Source organism: Venturia canescens, chromosome 4 (genome assembly GCF_019457755.1).
Source record: "Venturia canescens isolate UGA chromosome 4, ASM1945775v1, whole genome shotgun sequence".
NCBI lineage: Eukaryota > Metazoa > Arthropoda > Insecta > Hymenoptera > Ichneumonidae > Venturia > Venturia canescens.
Window position 1 is genome coordinate 22,542,114 of NC_057424.1, and position 14,682 is coordinate 22,556,795.

At 36.7% G+C, this 14,682-nt stretch overlaps 3 protein-coding genes across 4 annotated transcripts; 2 read left to right on the forward strand and 1 right to left on the reverse strand.

Moving 5' to 3' along the window:
• The first annotated feature begins 4 nt into the window (after positions 1-4).
• RabX5 (RAS oncogene family member RabX5) lies at positions 5-2,041 on the forward strand. Its single transcript, XM_043417846.1, has 6 exons — positions 5-257; positions 483-652; positions 731-832; positions 988-1,186; positions 1,500-1,710; positions 1,810-2,041. Exons 1-6 carry the CDS (start codon positions 195-197, stop codon positions 1,890-1,892), a joined length of 828 nt encoding a protein of 275 aa, XP_043273781.1. The 5' UTR covers positions 5-194; the 3' UTR covers positions 1,893-2,041.
• Positions 2,042-2,536: 495 nt separating this feature from the next.
• RpS21 (ribosomal protein S21) lies at positions 2,537-3,720 on the forward strand. Its single transcript, XM_043417847.1, has 4 exons — positions 2,537-2,636; positions 2,735-2,798; positions 3,035-3,170; positions 3,607-3,720. The coding sequence occupies exons 2-4, from the start codon at positions 2,749-2,751 to the stop codon at positions 3,670-3,672; spliced, it is 252 nt and encodes an 83-aa protein (XP_043273782.1). The 5' UTR covers positions 2,537-2,636; positions 2,735-2,748; the 3' UTR covers positions 3,673-3,720.
• Positions 3,721-4,380: 660 nt separating this feature from the next.
• On the reverse strand, positions 4,381-13,860 carry Tbc1d8-9 (TBC1 domain family member 8/9). Of its 2 annotated transcripts, XM_043417836.1 has the most exons (21): positions 12,397-12,415; positions 10,556-10,670; positions 10,003-10,169; positions 9,755-9,928; positions 9,497-9,593; positions 9,215-9,404; positions 9,005-9,081; positions 8,854-8,910; positions 8,478-8,682; positions 8,103-8,240; positions 7,910-7,977; positions 7,531-7,823; positions 7,174-7,377; positions 6,723-7,054; positions 6,450-6,605; positions 6,186-6,371; positions 5,884-6,072; positions 5,651-5,813; positions 5,085-5,450; positions 4,756-4,886; positions 4,381-4,669 (listed from the first exon to the last, which is right to left on the reverse strand). In XM_043417836.1, the coding sequence occupies exons 2-21, from the start codon at positions 10,597-10,599 to the stop codon at positions 4,445-4,447; spliced, it is 3,462 nt and encodes a 1,153-aa protein (XP_043273771.1). In that variant the 5' UTR covers positions 10,600-10,670; positions 12,397-12,415; the 3' UTR covers positions 4,381-4,444. The 2 variants fall into 2 exon arrangements, with proteins under 2 accessions (XP_043273771.1, XP_043273772.1); XM_043417837.1 differs by lacking the exon at positions 10,556-10,670 and having other exon boundaries at positions 12,397-13,860.
• Positions 13,861-14,682: the final 822 nt, after the last annotated feature.

Below are 14,682 nucleotides of genomic sequence, written 5' to 3' on the forward strand. Positions count from 1 at the left end.
AAAACACCAAGTTCTCCGTGCTCTCGCAGTCTCATTCGAAACTTATTACGAACTTGTTCTTACCGCATAAATATTACGAGATTACAAAAAACAGTAACTTTTTTCAACCACCTATCGGAAATCGGAAATACACTTGTACAAAAATTTATAACCTCACCAATAAAGTCACTAGATATTTCGATAAGGAAACTTCAATGCTCGAAACACGTTCGGCTGTCTACAAAATGCTCAAAAATTCAGCCCATCAAGAACGTCAGGTAAAACTAAATCGCAACAATAATCAGCACTTCCATTGCATAAGATTTTTTTTTACGTAAGATATTTTGTTTTGTTTTCTGTTTTTTTTTTTTTTTTTTACATAATCACAATATCGTGATGATGCATTCTAGCGGCTCATCGTTTACATACATACATGCACGCTGAACTTCATAGGAGTTTCGATCGCGCGAGCGTATGTCATTTACATATCTCTTGTATAACAGATCAATTACTGGCCTCCACCTTTTACGTCCGAAGTTACACCTTACCTCGAACAAACCGATTTCAATCATCTCGTGAGACGCGGTTGTACTAGGAAATCCCTAGCTCCAAGGATATCCAAGGTCATTGTGCTTGGAGATGTGGCTGTCGGTAAAACCTCCCTCGTTAATCGGTATAAGTCTGACATTCTCAAAAAATGTGTAATTTTGGGAAAGCAGAACGAAAGGAAAAATAACATTTATTTTCACAGTTTCTGTCACAAGTCCTTCGACAATAATTACAAAGCTACGATTGGCGTCGATTTTGAGGTTGAAAGATTCGACATTCTCGGTGCACCATTCAATCTACAAATGTAATTATTATTTTTATTCGTATTTACACTCCTTACAATTTTCGACTTAAGATATTGATTGACGATGCTTTTCACGAACATGATTTTACGTGGACAGAACTATCACAACTATGTTCTATGGTTTGAAAATCACGAAACTGCTTATTGACGGTTAGATGGGACACTGCGGGACAGGAGAGGTTCAAATGCATCGCAGCGTCTTATTATCGCGGCGCCAATGTCATTATGGTTGTCTTCGATCTCGGCAGCCTCATGTCACTCTCCCATTGCCACCAATGGTTGACTGAAGCGAGTAGGAGCAACAGCGCCGGTCGATATCACGTTTTTCTTGTTGGCACCAAACGGGATTTGTTGGTACCAATAAAATTATGACATTGAACAGAATGAACGCGATTTAGAAATATATTATAAATTTTTTCGTCAGCGTTATTGAAATCATGTTCAACTTGGTATTATTCGGAAAAATTATTTGCGATTTTTGCTCGTTTTACAGTCCAAATGTTCTTTCGTAATACGCGAACTATTTTCATCGACAATAATTTCTTTTCGATCAGATATATTGAAGGAAATATTACAATACGTAAATGGAATTGCAATATTTGTCTGTATGAATTCGTTGTGGAAAAATATTGTGTTGAATTTTAATGATTTTTTTCATCAACCGCAGTCGAGTCAAGTTTACGACGTAATTGAAAAAAGAGCTTCTACCGTTGCAAAGTCACTGAGAGCAGAATACTGGGCCGTTTCCGCGAAAAGTGGGGACGGTGTGAACGAATTATTCGCACGGGTAGCTGCCCTGTCCTTCGACGCGAGTGTTTATCGCGAAATGACGACAATCAGCAATCGCGACACTTTGACACTCGGTTCAAATTTATCCGGTAAAGATTCGCAAAAATTTCATCAACTTTCAAATTAAATCTAACGTTACAGATCTTTTGGATTTTCGAATGATGTCAAATTGAAATTACTTTTTTCAGCGCTTACGAAAGACAGGACGCAGGAAATCAACACGAATGGAAAAAAGTCGTTATTCAAGTGGAACATATGCTCGATTTTGTGATCTTCTGATCGATGTTCTGTAGACTGTATAAAAAATTATTATTCCTATAAATATATGTACACGATATGTATCTCGAAAAAAGCAATCGTTTTACATAGCTTTTTCAGCTCCCAGGGACGCAGCGAACAATAAAAATCCTGTTCAAGGTCTTCTTCTTCTTCTTCTTCTCCTCTTCCTGAATGGCTATCTCCCACTGAGGGCATGTGCCACCTGTTCAAGGTCTGCGAAGACAACGTGTAGTAATAACCGTCGGAGAAAAAGTGGGGGCATACAGTACGCAGCTCAACTAGCTTCACATGCAGCCACACGTTTTTTCGAGTTCTTTTGCGCCGAAAAATTTCTATTTTTTTCCTTGAAAATTGTTGATGTCATTTTTTTCGCTCATTTCCGTTTGGTCTATATCGTTGCAAGTCACAATTCATCTTGTCTAAGGGCGGGTTGTTCCAACTTATATAGGTAAGCCTATCTGACAGTTAAAGGTCTACAAGTCAATGCTTTTACCCGCCAGATAAGCTACCTAGAAGTTGGAACAACCTGCCCTAAAATATTTTTGAATAACCGCTAATAACAACACTGACAATACTGGACAACACTACCAAAAAAAGAAAAATGTAAAGTTGTTGGTAACCCTGTAAAAAGATCGAGTTTCCGCTAACGATTAATCGAAAACTCGCTCACTTCCGGTTGAACGCGCCGCACCAGCCTCTTTCCTGTTCCGAATCTTTCTCGAGATTTCTGTTGAACGTAAGCATGTACAATTAAATATTAAATTACATAGTAATTCCACCAAATTTCGTGTAAAACAAACGGGTATACATAATTTTAAAAAATCTTTATTACAGATTATCCATAAACCATGGAAAACGAAGCCGGAGAATTCGTCGATCTTTACTGGCCGCGTAAATGGTGAGTGGCTAAGCACGCGTGTTGTCAACACAACTTTCATTCTCATTATTTCAAATTTCTTTAAACGAATTCGATAAATTAATAGTAATCATTCGTGAAATAGTATCCTTTTTTAAAATTATTTTTGAAGCTTGCGATAACTTAACGAGAATTTTTTTCGAGGTTATGTTCGCATTTTCTAACATTCAATAATTGTAACAAACACAAATTTTTAAAAACTTTTTCCACGTTTTCAGCTCGTCGAGCAATCGCATTATCCATGCCAAGGATCATGCATCAATTCAGTTGACTCTTGCCGATGTTGACCCAGCCACCGGAAGAATGACAGACACCCACAAAATGTATGCCATTTGCGGTGCTATTCGTCGCATGGTATGTACACATTTTTTTCATCATTAAAATTATCCAAATTGTTCCATTGTTGATATTTTAAATTCAAGATATTTTCACCATTAATGTGCAGTATCAGCCCTGGCAGGTGTAGAATAGATACCTGGAAAGCAAAAAACTGTTACTTTCAATTACCTTCAAAACTCAAGCTTGATCGAGAAAACCGACTTACTCACTCTTCACTGTCAATTCACACCGGTCGTTGAATTTATTAATCATTGTACTGTAATTTTCAGTAAATATTCATATTTCACACAAAGTTCTAAGTTCATCAAGTTGTGAAATTTTTTTTCCAAATCCAATTCAAAAGGGAATGTTGAAGTAAAAAAATGATATTAATTGACAATTTTTGTGATTCTCTGCTATATTGTTTCTCTTGTGAAAAATACTATGAATTATAAACTATTTTTTGTTACAGGGTGAATCCGACGACTGCATTGTGCGTCTTGGCAAGAAAGACAATATTCTGGCAAAGAATTATTAATTTTTATCTTGTAAAATATTACAATAAAATTTCCATAAGGAAAAATAATTTTGGCTTCAGATATACTTTATAGTACTAAACCTGAAATTTCTCACCAAAACTTAGATTAGCGTCTCTTTCCACAGTGTTCGTCAAATTAATAAGAAAAGTTTCAGTCCATTTTGGCTACAGTCCTGCGTATGTCAAAAGTTTTTATTTCCCGTATACTATAAAACCTTGTCAAAATCTCAATCTCTACAATTTGACGTGTATCAGGTGACATAAGCACAAGATCTGCACTTTCGAGAACAATTTTTATTAGAAATAAAACAATCATACCAGATTAAAACTTTTCACTGGAAAAAATTAAATTCACTATATAATGACATTAAATAAAGGAAACATTTTTTGGATCTGTGGCTTTATATATACACGTATAATACATATGAGGACAACATTTTGTAAAATTATCATTCATATAATAGTAATTCATTGTGAAAAAAAATCTTTCACTCTAGTTTTACAAAAATAATAGCTATTTATATTAGTTTGGATGCATTAGAATGAGCGAGGCTAAAATTGCAAGTACGCAACCGGCCTGGGGGGGGAGAATGAGTAGGAGAAAAGCAAGGCCATAAAATATTGTAGGCGAAACTGATTACTCGTGATTGGTCACGTTTTGACACTTGAGGCTGTACTTCAAATTCTAATTTGATATACTCGAGAATATTTTGATGTTGAATTTTCTTTTAATCATTGATTGGGATAGGAAATTTACGTTTTATGAGTGACGTCATACATGAATAACAGGTGTATCGGAAAGGGAATGGACTCTATTGAAGCGACGATTTCTCAATGCTTTTATAGACTCTGTGAGATTCTCTCGTTTGCCAAAAAACTCGGTAATAGCCGGACCCGTGAGAGCGGACGCTAAAAACTGTTCGACGTTTATTGACCAATCAGGATCCGACGATGGACCCGTCGACGAGGTCGATGGATTTCCGTTTCGGTCAGGTGACTGAAAGAAAAATAGCATCGCATAATCAAGTGATTAGAATTTTGTAATGTATTCTTATTTAGAGTAAATTTGAATTCGTCAATTACCGCTTCGAAATCCGGAGATTTCGGCGTCTGGCTCGATTCTCCACCACCGACGAGCAGTAAACTGTCCTCGGATTCTTCACGGTCGACGTAAAACCGTTTGCCAACATCTCCCAATTGGAGTAATAATGTGCCTGAAAAAGCAGCAATAAAAACACAATAAATATAAAAAAACGGAGTTACATTAAAAATCCCGTTCAATCAGATCATTGGCTCAACGTTTATGAGTTGACGTAAAAAACGAGGATCGTTGAGCAAAGAGTAATTATTCATCATAGATATTTTCTTGAACGGAGAATTCAGCGATAAATGCAAGTCGTAGAAAATCTGACCTATAGACGCAATGCTGTGATAGACCTCCTGGTCTTCTGGTTGTGCGGGGAACATGTCGTATAAAGTTTTCCAAAGAGCGATGAAATGGCGTTGTGACATTTTCGGAACGGTTTTCAAATCAAGAGGGCTGTCTTTTGATTCGAGCATCGAGCGGAGACTCCCCATACTTTGAATTTCCCATGACTGATCGGTTGTTTCATCGGTCGTGACGCCTGGATGACTATTAAGACTAGTGGATCGTGATATGGAACGATAATTTGTCGAGTCGTCGGCAAAATTTGTTATGGACAAATCGAGTGAAGCGAAGCTTTGTTCCATCGTGTTGAAAAAGTCCGTCGCTTCTGCAGCTACTTCGGCTCCATCGGCTGTTAGTCATTCAAGTTTTCACCACATTATAAATTATTGATCAACGAAATCGTAATTCAGCTATCGTACAGGTTTTATTTTTTATCTCAATATCAGATATTTGAAATAAATAATCTGATGAATGCGAAAATAATGAAGATTTCAATAAAGGTAAATGAAGAAAAACTTTTATGCATGGAATCTGCATTTTCTAGCATACCAGAATGAGTTGGCGAATCGAAATCTACTGGTGTTAACAACGGGGGAAGATGCAACGTGTACAAGAGCTTGAGACGCTGCGTCAAATCTGCAGTCGCAGTCATACCAATCGCTTGAACCAGCTCTCGAAAATTTAAAAGTGCATCGCGATTACGATCCATCAGCTAAAATTTACGAGAATAATTTAGTATCTCGTAAAGAGCTTGAAAGTGATTGATATCTTATTATATTTACCCTGAATAACCGAGCAGCAAGAGATTCCGCTTGAGTGCATTTTCCCCAGGGTGACAAACCACCGAATAAAATGCGAAATAATTCAAAATCGATTTTGTATGCCTCGTAGGGCGGCTGAGTCGGATCGTAACGTTCAGTATCCGATCTTCGTTGGCTCATCAACTCTTCTCTCACCAGACTCAATAATTCCTGAAATTTTGTCCATTTTGAATGTATTTTTACTTATCGCTAATCTTGATGTTTTCAAAACGTCAGTTAAGCTCAATGATTCCAATAATCCTTTGCAGTCGTTGAAAATCTACCTGCAACTCTTCCATGTTCATATATTTATCGACGACCACACTCCTCACGACATTCTTCTCGATCCCGTCCTCCAATGTTTGTACAACTCTTAGACGATGCTTCAATCTCAATCTCTCTATCCTGCCAATCGTTAGACTACCATATCTGGAGTACGCTTCGTAAATTAACGTTTGAACAGAAATACTCTGTAAGCAATAAAAAATCATCAATGAATCGTATTTGAGTATTAAATCGAAAATATCAAATAATATTAAATACAATACCCTCGGAGGTACGGTTGTGTCGAGCGGTCTGGGTAAAATAGTTCCCTCATCGTTAAAAACGCCACCAAGATAATCGGTCAGTAACTGCATAGCTTCACCATCATCTCGACAATTTAAAAGTTTTTCTTGATTCCATTCGAGCACCGTCAATGCAATCTGGATAAAGCGAAGCAAAAACAAAAATGATAATCAAGACACTTTCGGGAGAAAAATGCTACAGTATAAACAACCGACAGCGATAGGGTCCCTAAAAAAAGTAAATTAGAAACGAACCTGAAAGATGACTTTGGCACCGTCATAGAAGAAGCAATCCATGATATTGACAGCACTCCCGGTTGGCATGACACTCAAAAAAATGGTAAGGAACCAAGATAACGAAATGACCCTTATGACCCCAAGTTCGCCTAATTTCGCGTGCAAACTGGGCAGATATTCAGCAGCCAATTCCTCGAGAAGACCTTGATCGACGAGAGCTCCGACGACTCGTCGGTCGTAATAATCGGGCAGTAGGGATTCACAAACGTTGCAAAGTTGCCAAAATGCCGATTCTTCGGAGCAATAAATAAGAAGGACCGAGGCGACAATATTCATCGCTTGGCAGTAACCTGTTCATCAAACAAATAGTTATATGCTCCACCGTTTTGAAGGAAAAAAAAAAAATAATTTTACAATCGCTGATCTCACTTTGAAATTCCAGACAAATATCATAACAGCAAATGCATACCGATTTGAGGATTTCGCAGCGCGTAAGCCGACAAAACTCGTCTAAGAGCATTTATTCCAGTATCCGATTGGAAAGCCGGATGTTCTGGTAGCGAACGATGCAAATCTCTTTCAATTTCCTCGTTCGCTTGGCAAGATTTTCCAAGGGCCTGATCTACCAGTGATTTGTACAGACCTGGATTCATTGCCATTTCGTTTATTGCACCTGTAAAAGGAAAAAGGAGAAAAAAATCTGATTTTAGATCTACCGAAAATGATTATAAATCGAATATCGTAAGTACTTGTTTGAATAAAGGAAGACTCTAAATATTTTGAAAATTCACATCTCTGTGGGGAAAAAATATAAATAAAGCAATACCGGAGAAAGTGAGCCAAACTTCGCCGCGTAAAGTTTGCGGTACACCCTGAATCACGAGTTTAGCAGTTTCCGTTGTTCTGTAAATTGTTATTCCTCGCCCGTATTCGGCGAAATGTAATTCCCATTGTTTTTCTTTAGCTTCTTGTTTTACAGTTGCCTCAGAGCTCAGTGGAGCTTTAAAAAGAGACATCAATGCTGGCTGCGGTGTCCATGTCGATTCGTCGTTTCCAACCTTATTATCGGAGCTTGAATTTCCCGCTGAACTTTGTAGATATTTATTTATTGTCGGTATTCTGAAGAAAAAAAAAAAAAAAAAACAGTTAACAAAAAGTGCTTTATTTATCAATCAGACTCTAAATGCGCAACAAAGTATACTTACGGTTGGACCAGTTTCGTTTTAGCGAGAAGTTCTGAGATTTTTTGCACCACGAAATCCCGATCTTGAATCTGAGTACACAGAAACCGAATAAAAAGATTTTCATTAAAAAAAAACGCTCATGTGGTCATTGAGAAAAATAAATAATTGGGTCAAAGCATTTTTTCATTTTCGATAATTACGCGTAGCTATTTACCTGAGCAAAAAGGAACGAAGATCGCGCAGTCGTGACGAGAATAGACTTATCCGTGACAGCGTTCGACGATTGATTTACAACAGTTTCAGCAACCTTTACCTCCCGAAGAGGTATTACTAAACTCACCATTTGTCTAACCTACAATTGCATCAGTATGATACGAATGAAAATCATTTTTTACGTTTGTATTCCACAATCACATATTATTAACCAGAACATTTTAGATTTTTTCCAGCATGCGAGAATTTCGTAAAACATGAGAAAGCATGATTTAAGTTGTACTCTGATGCTTGACGTAGTTGTCAAAAATGATGTGCAACATTTTTTGTATAAAATTTTTGAAGTAACGTGAATAAATACTTATGAACTACTCACTCGACTCTCAAAACACAAATAATTTTGGGACAGAAATATTTTTCCCCAAACGTGACGTTTGTTGTACGGAGTCCAAAGCGTAGCGTCTATGCTACCATCCAGTTTTTCGGTAGCCGGAAGCCTGAACTGTATTCTGTATGCTTCGGAATGAGCTCTCGCGTCCAAATCTCGTTTGAGAAAGGATGGTTTTTTCGGCACATTTTTGCTGGAATATTCATCGAATTAGTCGATATAAAAACATTTTTTTGTAAATACATTTTGAAGAATACAAAAAAAAAGTAATAATTTGAATGCGCTTATTTAGAATAAATGCACACTTTCTATTTTTCAAAATTAATTATAGGTTTTGGTGGATTATAAAATGTTCGAAATTTACCTTAATTTGCTGAGAAGTTCCCGGTCTTCATTGAATCCGCTCTTCTCGTCGATGAGACTGTAAAATTGTATTTTTTTTTAATCATTGCTCGAAACGGGAATTCAATAAAATGGAGGTAAATTTGGGTCAGGATGAATTACATGGCAATCACCGTTTCATAGCGATATTCGTGAGCTGCTCCATCAACGCGTACGTCTCAGATTTGTGCAGAAACATCGAAAAGTGATGCTTAACGAAAAAAATTATTAGTTAACATTTTCCACAGGAATTTATCGAATCACATTTTCAAAATCCTCAACGCTGCAGTTAAAATTTATTTTACCTAATAGGTAAATTGACTTTCCCTCACAGTATTACGTACTTGTTTGTTATCTCGTGTCATAATGCGAATACTGTCCGGAAATAAAATTGAATTTGTTTTGTCCAGTTCAACTATGTCAGCCCACCGCACCACTAATTTTGTCTCCCTTGCTAAGATGTAGGCGTAAAAACACATGTGACTGACCGACAAATAAAGCCATCCTTGTCTCGGTAACCGTGACTTCCAATAGCTGTAGAAGACAAAATATAGTTTTTCATCTCCAACAACAGTGTTTTCAACAAAAATGACCATAGAAAACTGGATAACTTATTGAATTGATACCTGCAGGAATAATAGTTGACGAGTTTATCTTCGTTAGGCAGATTGAACAATTGATGAAATTTGAAAGATACAGTCTTGAATGACTGTGGATCTTCCTCTGAGCAAAAACGAAATTAGAGAATAATATTGTATTCTTAATATGCATGCATAACGTTGTGTCAGTATATGATATTATAGATTGATGTATTAAATAAAATCAATGTACAGTATATATCATGTCAATAAAAAAGTAAAAGATTAATATCATTTTATATTCACCCTCAGCAAACTGACAGTCCGGTACGTTATTAGCAATAATAGATTGAATTTTGCAGCATACAAATTCTGTTATTTCTTCTTCGCTGTCGAAAGATTTCAAAGTATCGATTAAATTTGTATGCAGCCATTGCCAATTGTTTAAAATTTCCTCGTGAGTTAAGGAGCACGCAATCGCTGAGGGGAAAAAATATTTTGTGTCAATTTTGAAGCGGTTATGAACAAAGACATGGCTTTTATCAAATATTTACCCCAATAAACCTCGGAAGTTGGTGTCTGATGCAAAATTCTAAAAGGTGGTGGTTTCGTATCGAACACACTGTCCAACGTTCCTACCAATATTGAACCCAGCCCTCCTGTTTTCCCATGACCTTTTCGCCTTTGCAAAACAAAGTACACGGTTGCCTGTTCCGTAACCCTATACATGAGAAACAGTATGATAAAAAATATAAAAAATAACATAAAAGTTAACAACCAGTTCATTTTTACAAAACAGTAGAAGCATGAAATAGAATGAAATTGTTTTCTCTACATTGAAATTCGACATTGTTCGCGTCCGAAGTTTCGAGATTTTCAAAGCACATAATTATAAAAATTATTGTAATAATAATATGAAATAAGAAAAAACTATTGGGTTGCAAGAAATGGAAAATAATGTCAATTCTGTTGTGCAAAAAACTCAAATAAAGATCCAACTTGTGTCAGCTGATTGATGCAATGACAGCTCTCTTCCTGTCTCTCACCACAAACTTTGAAAGTATAAACTTTTAGGTTTTTTTTTCATGTCGTTTCTAGTTTATTTACCAAAAAGCATTGGCCAAAAGGACTTCTTGTGGCTTTATCCACATAATCGTATCTCTGCGTCGCTAATCCGGTACATATGGGCACTTGACGTGAGACGGGAGCCCTCTCGACTTCTCTATTATACCGTAAAGAATTTTGCAAATTACGTTGCTGTTCAATTCGATGTTTTTAAGCAATTTTCCCAAGATCAAATTCTTTGGATCACAGAAAACGGGACAATTTCGTGAGAGGGAGGCGAAAAAAATGTTATCGGTGGGAAGTTCGCGTCAGATTAGAAATATGTATACATGTGCATACTATCTTAAGATATATATGCATACACATGAACGAGAATGCAGCGCCACCGTACTTCAATAATAAAATATGTTGGTATATGTTGATAATATTATAGAATTTCCAAGATTACCCACAATTCCCATGGATAAGTTTGTATAACTTTTTAATGTATACGTGAAGCTTGTCATCGGATGATTACTATACTACGTCGTCGAATTATTGCTGGTGAAGGTTTTGTTATTTTTTATTTTCTTTCAAAATGCAGTGATGTATATGAGTATTGCTCCCGCCACGGCGATGTCTCTATCATTCGCAATATTCGCATATATGCGAAGGTAGGGTATTATATATTCGATCAGAATGCGCAGTTCCCTTCACTATATTAATCTGAAAAATTTAATGTTCCAACGAAAAAAATATGAAGTGCAAATAACGTATTTGAATGCATCCTGAAGGCTTTTATTTGATCGAAAGAATTAAATATATCCTTCGCACATTTTTTTAATATATATATATATAATATTTGTACACATCGTACATTTGACACTATCAACATCAATTCTGTTAATTTCTTACAGACTCATAAGTGCGCATAAAAAAAGTTGCGCTCTTTTTTGTTGCTTGACGTCGTACGTAAGATCATTATTTTGCATATTTGACTCAGGACCCTATACCTTCGGCTCATATCACTAAACACAAACTATCGTCATATCTACCAGGAATATTTAAACCAAGTATTCTTTATATATATATAGTACTCGCAGACTATATTCAACATTCAATTCTTGATCCTCTCTCTCTCTCTCTCTCTTCTTTTCTTCCATCAAGCTTTTGTTACATATGATACCTTGAATTCACGATAAAAACTACATCCAAAAAATTGTACAAAACAATCGGGATTCACAATTTATTACCAAATATTTCGACTACGTTGTACACCATTGATGATCAACAAAATTTTTTATACTAATTAAATACGCGTCCGAGAAAAATATGGTTAGGGCACAGATATTTCTGTTTTGGTTATTCTTTTCTAAGGAAGATTGAAAGGCTGACTTGCCTCTCCAATAATGTTTGATCTTCGTTCAATATTTGCAGAGGCAGCGAAAGTATAGTCTTCTTTTATGCACAAATACGCCGATAAATGTATGACTTTCAGATCCGTATTTGAAAATATATGAAAAATGATGATAAACATCGAATATTTACTCGGCCAAACATTACTTATGTTGAGAAATACCCTTGAAAGGATAACTCTCCGGTCACCACTCAACAACATACTAGAGATGTCGTGGCTATTAGAGTGAATACAGAAAAAAATCGTAGTCCATTTTTTTCACATATGACACAGGAAACAAGGCGCTGAAACTGGGGGACACGATCGAGAGAGCGGTAAGCGAGAGACGGCCCACTGTATTGTTCATTACAAGACCCTGAAAAAGTGGATTATCATGCACGAAGCCGACAGCTTTGTAGCTCAGTGACCACACGGTATTCGATTCTCACTGGTATTGAATTGGAAAAAACGGAAAAACGAGTTGGCGACAGAAATAACAATACGTTACGCGCGAGCAGCAATGCTGGTGGAACACTTCGTACACATACATATATACACACAAATATCGACTTTAACATCCGACTATATTTTTAGTGACTGAAGGAACTAATATTCGTATACGCGATGTATTTCTGTGCCGTTGTTTGCGTCTTCTCTGGTACTTCAACGTCGAAACACAGTTTTTCCACATTGTTTTTCTCGAATCGATGTGAGCGGGACGGCACCGTTTGACAGAGCTGCGTGTCCAATCGAGCGTGATGAGTCAACGATGTTTATACGTACAGTTGCACAAAAAATTCGCGCCAATTACGAACACCAAACCACGCAATGCAGCAGAGGCTTTGTTACTAACATTCTGTTAATATATACGCTTCGAAACTATCATCATTATTATTCATGCTGTTTTTGTTTTCTTAATCTTGATCGAGTGGCAGCACTTGACATTTTCATTTTTACAGCACTCGTAAAGAAGTTTCATATATTTCATCCATGATCGCGTATTTGAGTTTAGCCTATTTGCGTATGCCATGGATTTATACATTTTGCAAGTGCGTTCTATTGAATGTATGATTCCGTGATGTCCACTGCAACGTTCTCTTCGTCCAAGCGAAGCTCAAAACCCATTATTGAAGAATATGGAGGGAATTAAATATTTTCAGCATCTTGTTATTAAATTTGGTAATCCACTCACCTTTTGAGGTGAATTTCTATATCAGCACATTTTGTTATAATACATTGATGCGTAGAAAAAAAACATCGAAAACTTTACAAACGTTATTTTCATCGACCCACGCAATTGACGTATTTATCATTGAAGTTATCCAGGACCATCGCTGAGAAAAACAAACGAAAATAGAGCTGGACACACGAATAACGAAGAGATATGTATTATTTATATAATAGCACGACAGTGCTCTCTATTCCTCCCTCTTCCTCTTCCTCGAATCATTATTACTCCCTGTTATTTGCAGGTTACTCGCGATGTCGCATGAATATGAGAGTTTACCTAATTGGTAACGTGAACGCGTACTCGTGTGTGCATATTGTTTCTGAATAACGATGAAACCTGATCTTAAGGGGGTGAATACTTTTATCTCCCAAATTAAGCTGCCCTGTTGTACGAAATTGGTACACTCGGATAGGTGATCGCTTGGACATATAGCTCGCGCTGTGATCGCTGCGCCAGCTTTTTAGGGATTTCGAACCAATCGAAACTGAATCTGAAAAAAGTAAAAACAAAATCTACCGTGTGCAAAACTACGTACAGTGCATAAGGAAAGTTCAAGCGTGGACGCAAAGTAGGCGTTGAGGGATGTGATTGACTGTGAAAACCAGGAAGGGTACGTGTAGCAATTTTAAGAATAAATAAAAAGATCGATCAATCTGTGCAAAAATTTCGCATGTGTTGGTTTTTTAGCGCTTAAAGATTCCCCACACTATTTTCTGTAGGAATGTACGCACTGAAAACTACGCGAGGATATAAATTTCAAACGAAATTGAGGTTAATAAAAATCTAACATTTGTTGGTTATATATAATTATACATGAAAATAATTTATCTTCTCAATTTCTGTAGTATTATGGAATATCTAGCGTAAGAATAAATTCAGAATGAAAAACGAACAAGCTCTTTCACATTCAGATTTTTCTTCAGTTTTTTATTTCTACGGGTTTTTATCTTATTGCGGTTTGGCGGTATAGTGGAGGATCAGGGAGGCGAGGTGCAATACTTCAAACGGAATAATGAATACAAAATAACCAACGACATCGAGTTATACGATGTTTAGATTATTTGAAGAATTGGCGGAAAGATTAGTTTTCGATGGTGAGATCAGGTTTCAACGTTACGACGGTTTTAACATCATTACGCTTTTTTCCGGTCCCATATATGATAAAACTACAGTGTTCTGTGTTTCTCGCTTATTACGCTCTTGCCTCGATTTCACATTGAAAAGCATTATAACGAAGTGTCACCGTATACCTCTATGCATTGTCTACACTACACTCAAATAGTATTGACTCGACATCAGTCAAATCCTCACTTTTTTGGCTTATATATTTAACGCATTTGTAACTCGCTTGCTCGTCTGTTAAACGTAGGCCGGACTAATTACACACCCTGCTCCTCCCCACTCGACAATTATTTGACGAAGCTCGCGAAATTTACTACACTTTTGTTCTATTTCATGTTTTTGGAATTTTGTTTTTTTTTTTTTCGTTTTCTAGTCACTCGTTCCAGCCCTTGTGTATTTTTGTTTACGCTCGGAGCTCGCATCTGAGGGCGACTAATTTCC

Coding starts and splice junctions, on each gene's coding strand:
- RabX5 (XM_043417846.1), top strand. CDS start 195: ATGCTCGAAACACGTTCGGCTGTCTACAAAATGCTCAAAAATTCAGCC. Junction 258..482: donor CAGCCCATCAAGAACGTCAG/GTAAAACTAAAT, acceptor CTTGTATAACAG/ATCAATTACTGGCCTCCACC. Junction 833..987: donor GCACCATTCAATCTACAAAT/GTAATTATTATT, acceptor ATTGACGGTTAG/ATGGGACACTGCGGGACAGG.
- RpS21 (XM_043417847.1), top strand. CDS start 2,749: ATGGAAAACGAAGCCGGAGAATTCGTCGATCTTTACTGGCCGCGTAAA. Junction 2,799..3,034: donor CTTTACTGGCCGCGTAAATG/GTGAGTGGCTAA, acceptor CCACGTTTTCAG/CTCGTCGAGCAATCGCATTA. Junction 3,171..3,606: donor GCGGTGCTATTCGTCGCATG/GTATGTACACAT, acceptor TTTTTGTTACAG/GGTGAATCCGACGACTGCAT.
- Tbc1d8-9 (XM_043417836.1), bottom strand. CDS start 10,599: ATGTGGATAAAGCCACAAGAAGTCCTTTTGGCCAATGCTTTTTG. Junction 9,594..9,754: donor GGACTGTCAGTTTGCTGAGG/GTGAATATAAAA, acceptor GTTTTTGCTCAG/AGGAAGATCCACAGTCATTC. Junction 8,683..8,853: donor GAACTTCTCAGCAAATTAAG/GTAAATTTCGAA, acceptor TGAATATTCCAG/CAAAAATGTGCCGAAAAAAC.